The 17,667-nt window shown below is 47.0% G+C and overlaps 1 protein-coding gene across 2 annotated transcripts in view; it reads left to right on the top strand.

Annotated features, from left to right (window-relative positions):
• The window catches only part of UBE2H (ubiquitin conjugating enzyme E2 H), a 101,472-nt gene extending 87,648 nt beyond the window's left edge, over positions 1-13,824 (top strand). For both annotated transcript variants that reach the window (XM_026511057.4, XM_044388253.3), the window contains exons 6-7: positions 4,387-4,515; positions 9,493-13,824. In XM_026511057.4, coding sequence (XP_026366842.1) covers positions 4,387-4,515; positions 9,493-9,617 — 254 coding nt within the window. In that variant the 3' untranslated portion in view covers positions 9,618-13,824. The remainder of the gene's footprint in view (positions 1-4,386; positions 4,516-9,492) is intronic.
• Positions 13,825-17,667: the final 3,843 nt, after the last annotated feature.

Genomic DNA, 17,667 nt, shown 5'->3' with positions numbered 1-17,667 from the left:
GATCTTTGGACTTCCTTTAAAAATTAAGGCAGCCAGTAATGGAATGAGCTGACGGTGATCGCAGGATTGGGTTGTTCTGCATGTCTGGGTCTCTCCCTTTCAAAAAGTGGAGGAGTGCTAAAAAGACTTTTGAACTGAAGAGATGTTGATGTTTTATTACTATTGTTAACAATTCTAGGGGAAAAAAATACTCATTTTATAATGGATTTTTCCAAAGGGGAGTATCTTTATTTCACTTTTGGTTTACAGTTTAGGTTTCTTCTTCTTTCTTTCTTCTTTCTTTTTCTTCCTCTTCCTCCTCCTCCTCCTTCTCCTCCTTTTTTTTTAAGATTTTTATTTATTTATTTGAGAGAGAGAGTGTGTGAGCATGAGCAGAGGAAGGGGCAGAGGAAGAGGGAGAAGCAGACTCCCTGTTGAACAGGGATCCCAGCATGGGGCTCAGTCCCACGACCCTGAGATCATGACCTGAGCCAAAGGCAGATGTTTAACTGAATGAGACACCCAGGCGCCCCAGTTTAGGTTTCTTCTCTCAACATTTATCTTGAAAGAAGATTTTTATCTGCAACTTTTGAGAGATGTTTCCTTGGAGAGGACCCTCTCAGTGGCATTCTGTTAGCCACTTTCAGGGCTGCGTTAAGTGGCTATAGCAGGGCACCTGGCTGGCTTAGTCAAACGTTTGACTTCGGCTCAGGTCGTGATCTCACGGTCCTGGGATCGAGCCCCACATTGGGCTCCCTGTTCAGCGTGGAGTCTGCCTCTGTGTCTGCCCCTAGCCCCACTCATGCTGTCTCTCTCTCTTTCAAATAAATAGATAAAATCTAAAAATATAAAATAAAATGGCCATAGCCATGACATCCTGGTCTTCAGATGCTGCCCTCTTCACCCAGAACTGGGCTGTGTACTTTTCCTTTTCTGCTCTTCTGTTTTACAGGTGTGACTCAGCACATCCATAAAATGGATTGGAAGTGTGTTAATGCAGGAAGACGGACGTAGGAAGGTAGAACAAATAATCGAGGGTTCTTTCACTTGTTGGGAACAAGTACCTAGGCAGAGCCACTTACTGGTAGCTTGAAAAACTTAAAAGTAGTGGGGAAAGGATATAAAAATCCCTTCTTGGAACACAGGAAACACCTAGTTACAAAACATGTCATCTGCCATATTTCTCAAGTCCTAAAGCACTTCTGAACACTACTTAAAGAAAATAAAACTTACACTTTGTCGTGTGTGTGTTTTAAAGGTTTTTGTTGCTGTTCGATAGGAATATTCAGCTGCTAATGTTTTTGAGTAGCACCTGGAATGCTGATGCGACAGGAGAACACCCAGGTTACCATGTGTGGGTATCTGTGAACAGCCATGGGCTACTTTTCTGTGGTTTGGCGACTTGAAAGCAAGCACAAGGCCTCTGTGAAGTGTCAGACAGTTCAGCCACAGAAATCCCTTAACATTCTCTGCTTACAGATCATTCTACTGGCCTTGAACTTGTGAGAAAGGAAGACTTGGCGGGGGAGCGGGGGGGGGGGGGTGGCCATCTCTGAGGATATGCAATTTTAATGCCAAGATGTGGGTAGCTTGTGCCTTCATGAAAGTTTAGACAGTGCTCATTTCATCTGTTGACAGAGGCAGCATGGTGGATAACCCCAAGATTGAAACCCAGCTCCGTGGGCAAGTCCCCTAACCTCTCTGTGCCTCAGTTTCCCCCATATGCAGAATAGAGCTAGTAATGGTACCTAGCTCATTGGCTGTAGTGAAACTGAGTGTGCATGCAAAGTGCTTACAGGGGACCGGCTTGTAGTGAGGGCTTTGTAAGTGCACACTGTGGCTGCTACCATGCCTGTTACTATTATTAGTATTAATGTAACTCTCGTTAACTCTTCTTTGCTCACGGATCATGTTGAGTTTGTAAAACTTCCACACCCGTGTTTTTCTTCTTCTGAATTTATTTACCTTGATTTTTTTAGACTTATGTTTTATTTAAATATTTCAAACGTATGCAAAAGTAGAAAGGACATATTCATAGGAAAATGCTATTTTTAAAGGTAAAAAAAAGCCAAGTGTCACTTGATGTGTGAAAAGTAGAAGTCACAAGCATATTGCCTTGAGATAGCTTTTTAGATGTTCTTATTATGCACATGTACTGTACATAGTTATAATTCTAGAGAACATGCCATTTTATGGGCTTTATCCCCCAGCATTAGAGCATAAGTGTTTTCCTCTATTCTTCAGACTTTGAGTGGTTTTCGGTGGTTTTGTACCATGAATGATTACTGGTTTGTTGCATATGTTGCTTCCTTTTTTAAAAAAATTGTAAGTAAAACGGCAGTGAAAACTTACTACAGGTGATTGGGGTTATCTTGGAAGATTATTTTTGTTTTGCTTTTTTGATTAGGAATCTCTGCATTTATTTCCTGGTACATGGGAATCTTACTATAACATGGTTCTTTGGGAAGTTAGCCTTATGAAGGTGGAAATAGCTCCGGTCCATGTTATTATACCAAGTCTCCGTTACTTGGGGCTCAAGGTAAACTTGTTCTGCTTCAGTACCTGGTGCGTGGGAATAGGACTATGCCAGCTGTCCTGTGACTGTCCGTGACATTACCGTCTAGACCTGAGCTCTCCAATACGGGATCTACTAGCCATGTGTCCTTATTTAAATTAATTAATTAGAATTAAATAAATCAGAATTAAATTTTTAAAAATTTCAGTTCCTCAGTCACACCAGCCATAGTGCGTCTACAGCCACGTGTGGCCAGCAGCTACCATATTGGACAGTGCAGATACACAACATTGTCGTCATGCAGAAAGTTCTGTTAAATGTGCAGCTCGTTCTCCAGCTGCTCACCCCAACCATTAAGGAAGCCTTACACTGACAAGGAAGAGCTGATTGTTACTCGTGGTGTTTTCTAAAGCGGAGGATAACAAACGTTGGCTGCCTGCTTTTGTACATGAAGTTTTATGGGAACGCAGCCAAACCCGTTTGTTTACCTATTATCTGTGAGTGCTTCTGTGCCACAGTGGCACAGCTAAGTGTCCAAACGTAGCCCACAAGGTCTAAAGTATTTATTCTGGCCCTTTATGAAAAAGTTTGTCAACCCCTTTTATCTAGACCAGGATTTCTCAACCTCAGCACTGTGGAATTTTGGCCCGGAGAATGACTTGCGGTGAAGGGCGGTCTGGTACTGTAGGGTGTTCAGCAGCACCCCTGCCTCAGTCCACAAGGGCTAGTAGCACCACCTGTCCCCCTCCCCCATCCAGGTGTGACAACCACAAGTTTCTCCAGACACCACAAGATGTCTGCTGGGGAGCAAAATCACCCTGGCTGAGAAGCACTGATTTGAAGTGATGTGGCTTGACCAAACATTCCTTTCTAATACTGCATAAGAGTGCTCACTCCAGAGGGAAAAAATACATTAAAAGAGCAGAATAAATGAAAGAGTAGTTTTTATGCTGATATGCTTCAGCATTCCCTCCAGAACCAGAAATCTTTCTATAAAACTTGATAGAGTAACCGAAGTAGGGTAGAGAGCTGGAGGCACTGATTCCACAGTTGACTGCGGAGAAGCAAATAGCATGGAAGTTACCGCATCTCTGAACTGATGGGAGCGTGTCATTTATTTTACAGGTCTGCGAGGCCTGTTTCCTTTATAAAACACTACGTGACTGCAAAGTTCGTGTTGACTTTGCTGTGTGTGTAAATGTTATCTCTGTATACCCGGCACCTTGTGCTGCGTCTGGCAAGAAGGGAGTTAATAAATGTTTATCAGAATGATTGTTAATAAAATTCAGTAAATTTGTACTTCTCTGTCTTATGATTACCTGTTATTTTAAGTGGCCTGTGTAGGTTCCTACCTTCATTAGCCAGAAGAATTAGAAAACTGATTATATTTACCTTCAATAAAGGTGATGAGAATTGAGTAAAATATCAAGGCCTATAAAATTGTGTTCTTTTGACATCTGGTGCTTGAATACTTTTCAGAGTGGGGATTTTCAAAGCTGTAGAAAAGGGTGATATTAAGAGAAATCTCATTTTATAAGAATGTAGAGTGCTACAGAGTTTTGCGGCATGCATTTTAATTAAACAATGTATGTACTATTTCTGAATTCTTGGTTTAGAACATGGAGTGAATTAGAATTGGGACACTTGCCTTTGAAAGCACATATCAGGTATACCCTTATCTGGTTCTTCGAAGAAAATTAAATTTTAAATTTTAAAGTTGTGCTGAAAAGAATATGCAATAGAGATCGCATGTAATGGAGCACGCTTTGATGGAAAACTTCCGTGTGGTTGATTATTTTGGAAGATAAGCAGTTTTGACTACTGAATTCAAGTGAATTTTAGGTGAACTTGTTTTTTTTCCATGCATGACATATTTCTGTTTGTTTTTTCAGATCTTACCAATATATTTGAGTCCTTCCTGCCCCAGTTGTTGGCCTATCCCAACCCCATAGATCCTCTCAATGGTGACGCTGCGGCCATGTACCTCCACCGACCGGAAGAATACAAGCAGAAGATTAAAGGTAAGAAGGCAAATAGTTTAGGGGCACCTGGGTGGTTGAGTCATTAAGCGTCTGCCTTGGGCCCAGGGCGTGATCCCAGAGTCCTGGGATCGAGTCCCACATCAGGCTCCTCCGCTGGGAGCCTGCTTCTTCCTCTCCAACTCCCCCTGCTTGTGTTCCCTCTCTCGCTGGCTGCCTCTCTCTCTGTCAAATAAATAAAATCTTTAAAAAAAAACAACAACAGTTTAACCTGGAGACAGAAGAACTTACGTGTATTGGGCTTTGATCATTAAAAGCCCTTCTGAGTTAATAATAATTTTTCTCAGGCCTTAAAAGAGACCGTGGTCTGTGGGCTGGAGCAGAACTCACCAGCCCCTGTAGTTCCAAGGACTCATCCACACCTTGGGAAGACTGAAGGTCCCAGCAAGGAAGACGAGAAGGAGTGAGAAAGAGCACAGGAGAGATGGAAAGTGGGGGGCACCTGCTGGGTGGTGGTGGATGTGACTGTGCCGGAAATCCCCGGGAACCCCTGTCCAAAAGAACCTTAGCCTACATTTGCTTCCTCTTGTCTTGTAAAATCAGAAAATTGGGACTCGAGAATGAAGCATTAAGTGAAAGGCATAATCTCCTGTTAGTTTATATACAGTATCGTCCTGGCCCGTCAGGGAAGCAGTTAACTTTGGAAGTTGGGAAATGCCAAATTTATCCATATACTTTTTTTATACTTTTTTTACACTTTACCTGTTGGATTAAGAATATCCAACTGGCTTCTTTTCTTGGTCCCATACTGATTTTCATTTACTTTGGGAAGTTTACATCTGGGCACATTTCTTGTCTGCTGCAGATAACTGGCCCCAGGGCCGTTTTCTAGTAAAACTTGAAATGTGCTGTGCTAGGTAGAAATGTGCTCGTGGTGGTAGGGCTGGTTTGCTCATCCTTTACAATTGAGAACCCTCCTTTTTCATTCTGAAACAGTTTACCTGCTAGTGGGACATAAAGTTCATTAAATGAACTTGTGGTTTCGAAAGAACTTCTGTAACTTATCGGTTTACTGGTGTTCATTTTACCTCTCTGTGTGCTTGAGAACCTTCATAGTGAAAAGTCTAAAGTTCCACCAGAAGGGAAAGGAATTCAAAGTCCATGAAAGTAGACCTGCTCTCCTTAGCAAATGGCAGGCATTGGTATTTACCTAATTGTTAGCATGACTTGTCCATCTGTATAGCAGTTCAGAGTGTCAACTTCTGCCAGTCGTACGACCCTTCTGAGGTCCGTTTGCAAGAGATGGCAGTAAAAATAATTTACAAGAGCCTGGAATATACAGGTCTTCACTCTTAACGGGGAAGGTATGAGACAAGCGCACCTGAGGCTTTCCTTTGGTTTTCTCATTCTTCTCTGATCTCTGTAGGGTACTTGTTGGTACTTTTGTTGAGATAAAATAGAAATAAATCTACTCCAATTAATTTACTTAGGTCTCAGTGTTTTTGCAAATTAATATCTAATTTATGTAGCAGAATATCTGTATAGCCAAACAAACATGCATTTCAAGGGGGAAAAAAGCAGTCCGTTTCAACCAGATAAAACTCTGTTATGAGACGGTATTAAAATTGTGACACAGGAATCACTTAACAGTGTCTGCAACCCACAGATATCTTGGTGCGGAGCGTATTTCTATAGTTCTTACATTCATTATGCCTCAGCAATTTAGCAGTATTCCTGTTTTAGTACATATCTGCTATAATACCAGTTACAAAGGAATCCAATCTACATTTTTATTTTAGAATGGCAAGCTCTAGCTTAGGGAATTTGAGCTTTCTGAAATGTCAGTGTTGGCTATCATTTTGTCTTCCTGAGTAATGTGGAAATCAGGGCTGTAAGAACTATCCTGATGGCTTATACGCACTACCTCCCCCACCCCCACCCCCCACCCCAGCCCCTAGCCTGGAGGCTTGTTCTCCCAGTTCTCCCCTGCCTCCCAGCGCCCAGCCTGTCAGAGGCAACCCCATTTCAGAAAACTTTGTCTGCTCCTGTGGGCTTCTTTAGGAGTCCGCTCTCTATCTCCTGTCATTTTCAAACTTCCCACTTCTTGCCCTCAACCCCTGCTAGTTTGTTTCCCCCCCTCTACTGATAATGTGTGACCCCGTTTCTTCCTAATCATGTGCACCCTGCTCCAGACCCATTTGCCTCACTGCTTTGCAGCTTTTGTATTTTGCCCCTTCCCTTCCTGAAAACCTTTCTCATTCCATCCCCAGTCCTGGTCATTCTCTTCAGAGTGTCCTTCATTCAGCCCTCCCTCCCCCCGCGACTTGGGAGCTGATTCACCCCCCACCATTGTAGATAGTTCCCTCCAGGTAGGTGATTTCCAAAAACGTGTGTAGGTGGGCCCTCTCTGCCCGGCTGTTACCAGACATTTCTATGCCTAGCCTCACAGGTCAGTGCGTATAACCTTTCCTACCGTGCATTTTAGTCAGCATTCCTATTTAGTTGGTGTTCTTTGTCATGTAAATGTGAGCTGCCTACAGGCTGCACCAGTGGAGCTGTCTAAAGATAGGTCACTTTCCGTCGCTTTCCTGCTTAAGGAGCGGGATCTTAGCCTGCTGTTGACGGCTCGCTCTCACTGTGCGTGATCTCAATCTGTGCCTTCACTCCTGAGCGTCGCAGTATGTGACCATCACCTTGGACGAGTTTCGGATACCCAGCTATATTCCCTTCCTTAGGGAAAGCTTCAGCCCTACGAAAAAACCCAGAGAATAACTTAACCATATAGTCACCATCCAACTACAGCAGGACCTATACATTTTGCCTTCTTTGCTTCAGATACAAATGTTGTTCTCGGCCTTGGTTTTGACATCTTGGCCACGTCCTTCTCCCCTGTATTGTTGGTTTTGTTTTTTTAATTAGATTTTTTATTTATTTGAGGGAAAGAGCACAAGCAGGGGGAGCAGCAGGCAGAGGGAGGGGGAGCAGCAGGCAGAGGGAGAGGGAGAAGCAGTCTCCGCGCTGAGCAAGGACCTGGATGTGGGACTCCATCCCAGGACCCTGGGATCGTGACCTGAGTCGAAGGCAGACGCTTAACCGACTGAGCCACCCAGGCACCCCCTCCCCTGTGTTTTTGGCGAGGCTGAGCCTTTCGCCTGGAATGGTGTGTCCTATGCTGCAGCTGAGAGTTCCTTCAAGGGTCAGCGCAGATGTGCCTGCCTTCCTGGCTCTAAGAGGCCAGAGGCCCTTCCTCCATGCTTCCCTCCAATGTCACTCGTCAGCCAACTGCTTTTATCTGCATCTGTGTCTCCTGCTCATCAGCGACCTTGCTCTTCATTTTTCTGTCTTCTGAAAGGCCTTGTCCTGTAAGCTAAGCACTAAAAACGTATTTATTTCCTCAAATATACTAAAGAGGACTAATAGTATCACCTTACAGTGTCGGAGAGAAATGTCAAAGTGCAGCCACTTCTTTCTACAAATCCAGCAAAGTAACTGACCCATTAGAGGGTAAAAATAACATTTCTGAGACTAATAAACATTTCTGTCTCTCTACAAGGTAAATTTAGGTAAGTTCTTACCTAATCAGGAGCTTTTGGAATCTCATCTCCGCATAAAACTTCATTACGAATTTGTAGGGTTCTAAGTCAGAAGTCTGCAAACTTCTGTGAAGGGCTGGATTTGGCCACATGTAGTCTCTGTCACATATTCATTCTCTTCCCCCCCTCCCTTTTTTTTTAAACAACCCTTTAGGGGTGCCTGGGTGGTTCAGGTCGTGATCCCAGGGTCCTGAGATTGGGTCCCTCAGCGGGCTCCCTGCTCAGCGGGGAGTCTGCTTCTTCTCCCTCTGCCCCTCCCCCATTCGTACTCCTCTCTCTCAAGTAAAATAAATAAAATCTTTTTAAATAAATAAATAAACAACTCTTTAAATATATCAAAAATACTCTTCGCTAGGCCCCTGTGTTACATGATTCAAAGTCAGCAGGCTCATTTGGCCGTTTTCCTTCTCTTACTCTCATACTCAGTCCCTATGAGTCCGAAGGAGGAAAAACGAAGCCTAAGGCCGTGAGGACATGTTTCTGTCCTGCTGGCACGCTGAATAGGGTTCTGTCTTGCCTCTTCATATTGTGTGTGGGCTGTTTACTGAAACACAGTACGCACTTAGAGTTTTTAGAACAAGTTTGTTTGTTCAGCAGTTCTTACAGTTTTCTTTCAGCCAACAGATTCAGCCTAGGCTGTAGCTGCATAAATCTTCAGGTAAATAATAGATGATAAAGTCGCTCACGCTCCCTGTGTCTCCACATAGCAGCTCATTCCCGAGTAGACTGAGAGACTGTTTTCACCAGCTGCTTCAAAAACCTGACAGGCAGGATCTGTTTGGACTAAAATCTATTCCTAAAATAATAGATTTGGGCTGACTGTAATTATATAACTGCAAGTCTAAAAATGATGGGGGATTTCCTTATAAATTACTATGGAATCATAACTAGTCTTGCTCTACCTGGGAGGTGACTAGTTTTATTATCATAGTGATGATAAGAAAGTAGGGGGTTCACACATCCCCAGTCCTGCAAGTTTGGAGGAGCGCAGCCATATGGATAAGCCAACGAGGCAAGAGTGAGGGCAGCCTGGCAGCTGAACTGGAGGCCGGTTCACACCACACGCCGTCCTGGACGTCTGCCGGCTTTCCCGTGCCTCGCAGCCAAGGTGCAGGGCGGTCGGCTGCCTCGTACACGTGTGTCTGGGAGGTGTTCATCCACCTGGGAGGCGACGGCTGCAGGGAGTTCGGGGCTGCAGGTGCAGTGTGTGGTCTGTTCCCTGCAAATCAGATGTGCTGCTTCGCCTCTCTTAGTCCAAAGACGTCTCCCGTGGGATTTCCCCCTAGCTTTAGTGACCATACCCAGGCAGGTAAGGAAGGCTCGAACTTCCCTGGGACTTGGCCAGCTTTGGGGTCCCTGAAGCACATGCCTGCCTGCTCACCGGCCCTGTGTTTTCTTCATCTCCCCCCCCCCCCCCCCCATGCAGAGTACATCCAGAAATACGCAACGGAGGAGGCACTGAAAGAGCAGGAAGAGGGCACCGGTGACAGCTCGTCGGAGAGTTCTATGTCTGACTTTTCGGAAGACGAGGCCCAGGATATGGAGTTGTAGTAGAAAAAGCACCTGCTTTTCAGAAAGACTATTATTTCCTAACCATGAGAAGCAGACTATAATATTCATATTTAAACAAAGCAATTTTTTTTATTACTAAACAAGGTTTTTATGGATAATAGCATTGATATATATATATTATATATCACCCTTTAGATCTTGATTTCTTGGTCATTTCTCAACCTGAGGTGCATAGCATATTCGCACATTCCATTTTGGTAGCAATATGCGGTCCGAGTGCATGCGTTCATAAGTCCATGTGGCCAAGTCAGCCTGCGCGCTGCTGAACTGTCAAAAGAAATAGCCGCTCTGATAGTTAGACGTGAGTAAAAATAACAGGAAAAAGTTGCTTCTTTTATTGGTGGTTCCAAAGAAACAAACCAAACCAAGCAGCTCTTGGACGTGAAGGTAGAATAGTGCTTTTTCAGGTTGGGCGGGAGGGACGGGGGAGGCCCAGGCCTGCTGTGGGCGCGTAGAGCCGGCCCGTCAGCGCCTGACCGCTCCTTCCTGAGTCCCAGGTGGCCCCGTTTCTGCGGAGTTAGAGGATAAGACAGGGAGCTAATTGGAGTATTGAAACGTGAAACAATTTTCGACTCTGGATTTTAAGTACATTTTCACATGTAGATCTTGGCCGTCTCACTACCAGGCCCTGCAGCCACAAGTGTTTTGCTTTGGAGAACCTTTTGGCAGTGTGTTCTGAACCTGATTCTTTTTCTTGGGGTAGAGCTTGTGATCCATACCTTTTTGGGGGGACGGGACAGGAGGAGGAAAGTGACTGGGAAGGTGTTTCATGTCATCTAGCATGTGCAGTGTCACATCCTCATCCTGTCGGCCGCTTTGAGACCGCTGCCCCGGACTAGGAGCTTTACATTTAAGGGTGGTTGCGGGTGTTTTTGTTTGGGTTGGAGCTTTTTTTTTTCCCCCTTCCTTCCTTTCTTTTTTTTTTTTTTTTAAATGGTGTGTGTGTGTGAATTGTGCTTAGACAGGTTGCAGATTTAATCTTCGCCTACCCAAGAGACGGCCTTCTCCTGGGATAGCCGCTCCGTGGACCATTAGACTCGGCAAGAAGACCCTTTCTGGTGGCTGTGACTCCCGGGTGCTCTCATTCATGTTTTTGGTTTTGTTTTCCCTTCTGCTGCTCTTGGCAGCAGCCTTGGTCATCATCTGCTTGTGGGGGTGGGAAATGGGTATTTTAGACCCAACACATATTCTAAATTTAAAATGAGTAATAATTGGAACAAATAAAGGTCCTTGTACCCAAAGTGACTCTACACGGGAAAAACAAACCACTTTTTTCAGAGTGTGACTGAATAGGAGGAAAGAGTTCGGAAACAGGCTGCAGGAGAACAGGTTTTGAAGGAAGAACATATTCCCTCCTGTATGTGTTAAGAGGAAATCAGACAGTTTGAAATGCCTGCTAATCAGATGTGTGCTCAGCTCGCTGTGTGTCCAGGTTGCCAGCAGGCTTGCTTCCAAATAGGAGTGCTGCCTGCTGAATCCGGAGAACTTGAGACAGCAAGTCTGTATCCCTTTTTTGCCACAACCAATAGGACAATAGCAGAATTAGCCAATTCTAAAACCTTCTAAAGACAATTTTTGAATGTCCCACCGGGATAATTGCATTTTTCTTTCTGACGTGTGTTTTTTAGTTGAGACGTGCTATCTATTCCACAAGATTGGAGTCCATGAGGTTGGAAGATATCCTATCTTTTTTTATTCCAAAAGCACAATCAATCTTTTCTTTGAAAATCTATATAAAGTACAACTTGCTTTTAGCATGATTATTTTCCTAAATAAAAGACAAAGAATTTACTTATTTTATGTTAATTACGGGCATGAAGCAAAAGGTTTTCTTTAAAAAAAAAAATTTAAAGTGCAGTTATGTAGGGCTGTGGTTAGTTAACCGTACTGAGTTATCTATCTAGCATTTGTGGCTTGTTGGAGGGGTAGTGTTAACTATTTAACATGGAATGGTGTGCTTTAACTTTTCTAGCGCGTTGTCTTCTCAGTACTTTGGGGGAGGGAGGGTCTCTGCTGGCACTGTCTAACCTGCTTACCTGCCGAATTAGCAGTTTGCTTGTGCTATAACCGTTTAAATTGTAGGTGCGACTTAGGGTAGGCTTTAAAGTGCTGGGTGGTGATTTGAGTTCAAACAATAAAAAATTGTATTTTTTCAATATTGTATAAACAATAGTGTTCTAATTACCTTTCAAAAAAAATAATGTCCAAATAATAATTGCTTTTAATCTTGTCAAAAACAAGACAGAACAAAACTAGGAGAGCCAGCTTTAGGGGAATGTATGTGAGCCCCAGCTCTGCTCCCCGACTAAATACCTTTTTCTCAAAAAAGACATAGCTCGCCGCAGATTGAACGCTCTGGCACTGGGAGTCTCGTGGTGCGGAATTTCCAGATGAAGACGTGTCGGGGGAGGTTGCAGGGGTTAAGAAGCACATCTGAGTCTGGCTGCGGCGTGCGTGCGTGTGTGTCCGTCCATCCAAGTCTGTCTGATGAAGGTGTAATGGGGCTTCCCTATTAGCACAGGAAGCTCCTGGAATTGCTACCCAAAACACACTGTACCCTCTCAGTCTGTGCAAATCTATCCTTTCTCGGCACTAACCTCGGTCCCATGCATGCTTTTGGCTCTGTGGGGGGCTTTTCCTCTCCTCTGAGAAATTGGTTTTTGATGAGTTGAACAGAATCCTTTTTATCCTAACTTTTTGTCCCTCCCTGTACCCGGGAGAGGTAGGTAGGAGAAGGAGACCATGCTTCTAGGTACAGAGGGAACTGGAAGAAAGCCCGGCTGTGAATCAGAGGTCTCTGGCCCCCCGTGATAGATGATACAGGAAGGCTAGAAGAGGGGGTGTGACGGCACCAAACGCTTTTTCAGGTTTCCCGTCGTAACACTCAGAAAAGCATCCAGAGCCCCTCAGAAGGGCTGAACATTATTGTTTTAAAAGGTGGTGGTAGTAGGTCAGAGTGGCTTCTGGCAGTTTCCCTCCCTTTCTTAGTGTACCCATCTTTTTGAAGTCTTACCTAATGGTTGACCAGCGCAGGCCATCCTTTGCCCCTGTTCAAATGACCGAGCTCAAGCTCTCCCCAAAACCGACAAGTGAGGTGGCCGCAGCCGCAGCACAGAGCCCGCTGCTCTCCGGCAGCCCCAGCACCGGGGCCTGGCGGGTTGCATTTCATGGTTGCCAAGCTAGACGCTGGCATTTTGCTCTTTCGTCCTCGATCTTCTCGCCCTCCTTGAGGTTACTGTGCGGTTCGAACCAGCATTTTATACTAGTAAGGTAGTTCTCAGAAGTTGCCATGTCTCTCCCGCCCCTGACGTTCTTCCATTCAGAAGCTGTTCCCATTGCCAATGGCTGATCGAAGCTCCTGAGGAGTGTCTCCCTTCGAAGGACTTTTTTTTCTCCTCAGAATGCTCCCTGAAGCCGTGGTTGGCCTTGGCCTGACACTTGCTTTTCTTTAGGCCTCCTGTTATGGCTGAGAATCATGAAAGACAGATCCTCTGCTGGCCGTCACGGGTGAAGTTTCTAGACACCAAGTGTCTGGGAACGGGTGTTTGATTTTACATGGCGCATGGCCCTCCTGCGTTCTAGGGACACAATCAGAAAGTGAAAGCCATTAACAAGAGTTAGCAAGAGTTCCATTTACTTCTACCAACTTCCTAACTGGGTTCACGGCCTTCTTGACTAAAATCATTTCTGATGGGCGCAAAGACCTGCGTTTTCTTTGGACTTCTGAATCCCTGTTCGTATTTTCTCTGGCCACTGATCACCTTGGCAGTTGCATCAAGGATTGGGGCGGAGGGCCCTGGGGGAGGGGGAGCTAACCATCGTGGTCGGGCGGGCAGGGTCTCCACCCACCAGAGGAAGGGCCAGGACTCTCACTTCAGCAAATACTCGTCTTGGCTGTGGGCTTGGGAAGAAATGGCCATTATTTACTGATTGTATTTGGTACATATTGTGTGATACTTGAAGAGAGAAAAGGGACTTACCAGCCCTTAATTGAAACCTAAGCTTTTTATCGCTTCTTTTTTCCTTGCCCTAGCTCCTCCCTCCCGCCTTTTTCCTTGCATTGTGCTGGTCTAGCGGGCACTTCTGTCAACAGGACAAATGCCTCCTCTGACTATAACCTCTTAATAGTTGTGTATAATGAAAACTGTAAACTTTTTTAAATAAAATGTGTATATACCTTGGCAAATGGCTGGACCTTGATCAATAAGATGATAGCCTCGATAATCACTTAGCCCTTTCTTAAAAAACAAAAAATAACCAGACACCCTCCTTGTTCACCCAACTCCTCTCAGCAGCAGGTGTTAGCTTGTTTCTGTTTTTGACCGAGAAGCTCTTACAGAGGGAGTGTCCCCTTTAGTCAGTAGTAACTAAGAGGCCCCACCTCTGGAGTCCTGTCTCTGTACCTGGAATGGGAGGTGACGGCTTTATAGATAAGGCTGGCTGTGAGGCTTCTTTACAACCTTCAAGGCCTTCATATGGGTCAGCAGGTATGGCTTCCATGGTGCAGGTCAGCCCAAATCTTCTAGACCCTGTCGGCTAATACTGAGCGAAGGATACCCACGTGGCCCGGAGTCCACAGGCGGTGCAGTTTGCCCCAAAGCAGGTGCCCTGCTGCGCCAACCTCAAACCCCAAGGGGGAACGGCAGGTTTTGCATCAGAAGGGTACCACTGGGTTGATTGGCTCAGCATTTCGATTCCTTTCTAAAGCATGTGCCCCAATGGCCACCAGATGGCGATGTTGCCTCATCTTCTGGAAAATCCTACTTGGGTTCGATTTTGTTAGAAGGCCCTTAAGACAAAGGGCAGACTCGGTCACATGCTTTCATTCCCCCAAACTCTCTTCCACTGTTTTCTTCTTCCCTTTCTCAAACTTCTTTTATTCCTCACTGCATCCTAATGTGTTCTCCGGTGGGCCCAGCTTTGTATCTATGAAGGAGGGGGGAGAGGCCCCCTAGGAGTTGCGCTCTGCCACGAGTGAGCACCGGAAGCTCTCCTGGGGCAGGTGAGCCCTCGGCTTCCCTGGCTGCCTCCCGTGCTCAGAAGCAAACATTCGCAGATTCTTTGCAGGTGGAGCTCCCTGAGTGCTCAGCCTGGGCTAGGGCCTCAGCCAGCGCGCTCAGTTCCCCTCCCATCTCTTCGTTAGCTGTGTGGCCTCGGGTTCATTTTTTAAATGAGGTCCCTTAACTGGTAGGTTCTGACTCTGACACCCTGTGACTCGGAACAATACCTACCCTATCACGGGATATAGTATCGTGAGCAGATATCCCAGCAACCTATGAAACCAAAGTTTCAAGATCAGACATTAGAGTTTGGGGACCCAAACAGCTTCGGGACTTAAAGCATCCATTTTCCAGGTGAAAGAACTCAGAGACGCATGGGTCATAGGAGTCTCTCCTCCCGATCTCACGCGAGGGAGCTGCTTTTAAAACTCCCATGAGGAATCTCGGGGCACTCGTTGGGGCTTGGGTCCCCCCTTCCTCCCCAGTAATTTCACCCAGTGGTGAGATTGCCTCCGCCTCGGTCCAGCTGCTTCCGAGGTGTCAGGGGCTTTCCACAGCCTGCCTAAGACAGGAGGTACCCCTTTCCTGGGAAGGGGGACCCAGGATTTCTGAGGCATATTGTCCTGGAAAAGACTTGACCCCAGAACTTTCATCACCTTCAATCTCTTGCCATCCCTGAAGCCTGCTGTCCATCCCAGGGGATGAGCACCTGTGACACTAGACCCTGGTGTTCCCTGCTCCCCGCCTGGAACCAGGGCAGGAGGGGACTTACAGCTCCCACAAACCCTGGCTCTGCAGAGGCCCTGGAGCTGCCTGGTAGACTGAGCAGCCTTGTTTACGAGGAGCCCAGAGGCTTCTCAGAGACCCAGATCCCCCAGTGAACCCAGGACGGTCCACCTTGGGTCAACCCCGCTCCCGTGCCTCATGCTGTAGGGTTTGTGCACCCAGAGCTGCTTGGAACTGAAGAGTCACCCTGACAAGGGATTTAACACTAGGTTCAAAATACAGGGATAGTTCCCTTCTTGCCCTGTGTGTAGGGTGTGAGTGAACGTGTGGATGTCTGTAATGTTTTTTTTCAAGCCTGGACACTTCTGTGGAACTGGGTTCCTCAGAACCCTTTGGGCCTCCGACTTGGCTCCTAGGACCTGGTGTCAAGCAGTCAGGGGTGGCGGGGACAGACTTGGGCTCCCTCCTGGCTGCCCCGTCATTGATGATTAACCAGGAGAGGTGCTGCTGCAGAGCCGAGGGGTGTGATCTTCAAGTCTCTCTCAGCTTCACTTCCCGTGACCCCTACCAGCTAAGAGCAGAACAAGCAGCTCCCCTGAAGAAGCTTCGGCCTAGACTCTGTTCTCTTCAGTTGTATAAACAGGGAATCAGGGAGACGTCTGCTCCAGTCCACTAATACGCACTTAAAATGTGTGCAACAAAGCTTTTAAAGATGCACCTCTATTAAATATTTCAGAAAAAAATATGTACTGGTAACAAATCATTCCAAACACATGTGGGAGTCTTCCATAAAGCCTTCCTCTGGAGACAATTCAGAAATACTGGTGACAGCCGGGGCTGAAGAGGGCTCTCCATTGTGATCCTCACACTGGCCCTGAGAGCCCGTCGGCAAGGAAACCTGGACTTGGCCCCATTTCACGTTAACTGCTTTGTGAGGCCCCAAGAGACGAGCACGGAGCTGGCGAGTGGCACAACCAATGCTGGCCAGGTCTTCAGGCCATAAGGGAGCGTTCTTTCCATGAGTTCACACGGTGCCAAGCCTTGTGCCCATCTCCCACACCCGTGGCGACTGGGCACCGGTGTCTGGGTTAGCCTCATCCTGCCATCTGGGGGCCCTAGGAGAGGCCTCTGGGTTGACCCTATGACTTCTGTCAAGGGATCACTCTCATGGGCTCAGTCCCCGAGGGTCAGGTCTTTGCCCACACACAGCCCCATGTTCACTGATAACCAACGACGTCACCAACCCCTGGGGCCTGCGGTGGAGTCAGAATATAATAAAACTCAGATTTAGCCCAACCCACTGCCTAGAGCAAACAGAGAAATAGAATGCCATCTACACAATTTACACAACTTTCTAGTAGCTATGTGCTTTTAAAAACAAAGTAAATGTTTTTTTACCTCAACATAGTCCCAATATTTCAGTGTATAATTACTATTTAAAAATGAATATTTAGCATTCTATTTTTGTACTAACTCTGAAGTCCAGTATGTATCGTCCCCAGCACATCTCAATTTGGACACTACATTTTCAATGTTTAAAGGGGCACGTCGTCCTACCAAGACAAAGCTGTGTTACAGAAAATTTTGCACTGCAAAAATGTAATGACAAGTAAATTTAATGACTATTAAATAAGACGAAAAATTCGGTTCCTCGGTTGCCACCCTTCAAGTGCTCAGCGGCCACAGGTGGTCGTGGCTACGACTGGACAGCGCATTCCCCGAGGCCTCCAGGTACACCGGCAGGAATTGCTTGGAGAAGCAGATAAATCACCAGAGCGACAGTTACTGGGAATGGGGACAGAGCCCAGAAGCCGCCACTCGGCAGAGGCTGTTCCGGGCCCGCGCGGGCTTGGAGGGGCGGGCAGCGGACCCAGGGCGTCGGGCGCACTGCGACTGTCGGGGTGGGGGGCGGACCCCGCCGCGCGCGCAGCTCGGAGCCCGCCAGCCCTCCGCCCCCAGCCGCCGGCATTCCGCGGCTCCCGGCCGTCGTCTGCGGAAACGGAAGTGGCCCACCCGCGAGCCGGAGGGGCTCGTCCCCGAGCGGGCCGGGCGAGAGGGGCGCGGAGAGGCGGGCGCGGAGAGGCGCGGCCCACCCCGCGCCATCTTGCGCCGCGGAGCGGTCCGGTGCTGCCCGGCCTCGGACACCAGGGGGCGCCCGGGCCTCGCGCGGCGGCCCCCGCGCTCCGGGGCCCGCCCCGCCCCTCGACCGCGGAGCCCGTGGAGCCGGGCGGGGCTGCACCCGAGGGCCCGGGGCGTCCCTCCCGCCGGAGACCCCTCCGCCCCGCCCGCGGGGCCCGGCAGCT

This window comes from Ursus arctos, unplaced genomic scaffold (genome assembly GCF_023065955.2).
Source record: "Ursus arctos isolate Adak ecotype North America unplaced genomic scaffold, UrsArc2.0 scaffold_3, whole genome shotgun sequence".
Taxonomy (NCBI): Eukaryota; Metazoa; Chordata; class Mammalia; order Carnivora; family Ursidae; genus Ursus; species Ursus arctos.
The sequence above is the reverse complement of the archived record's forward strand: the minus strand, read 5'-3'. Positions and strand labels throughout refer to the sequence as shown.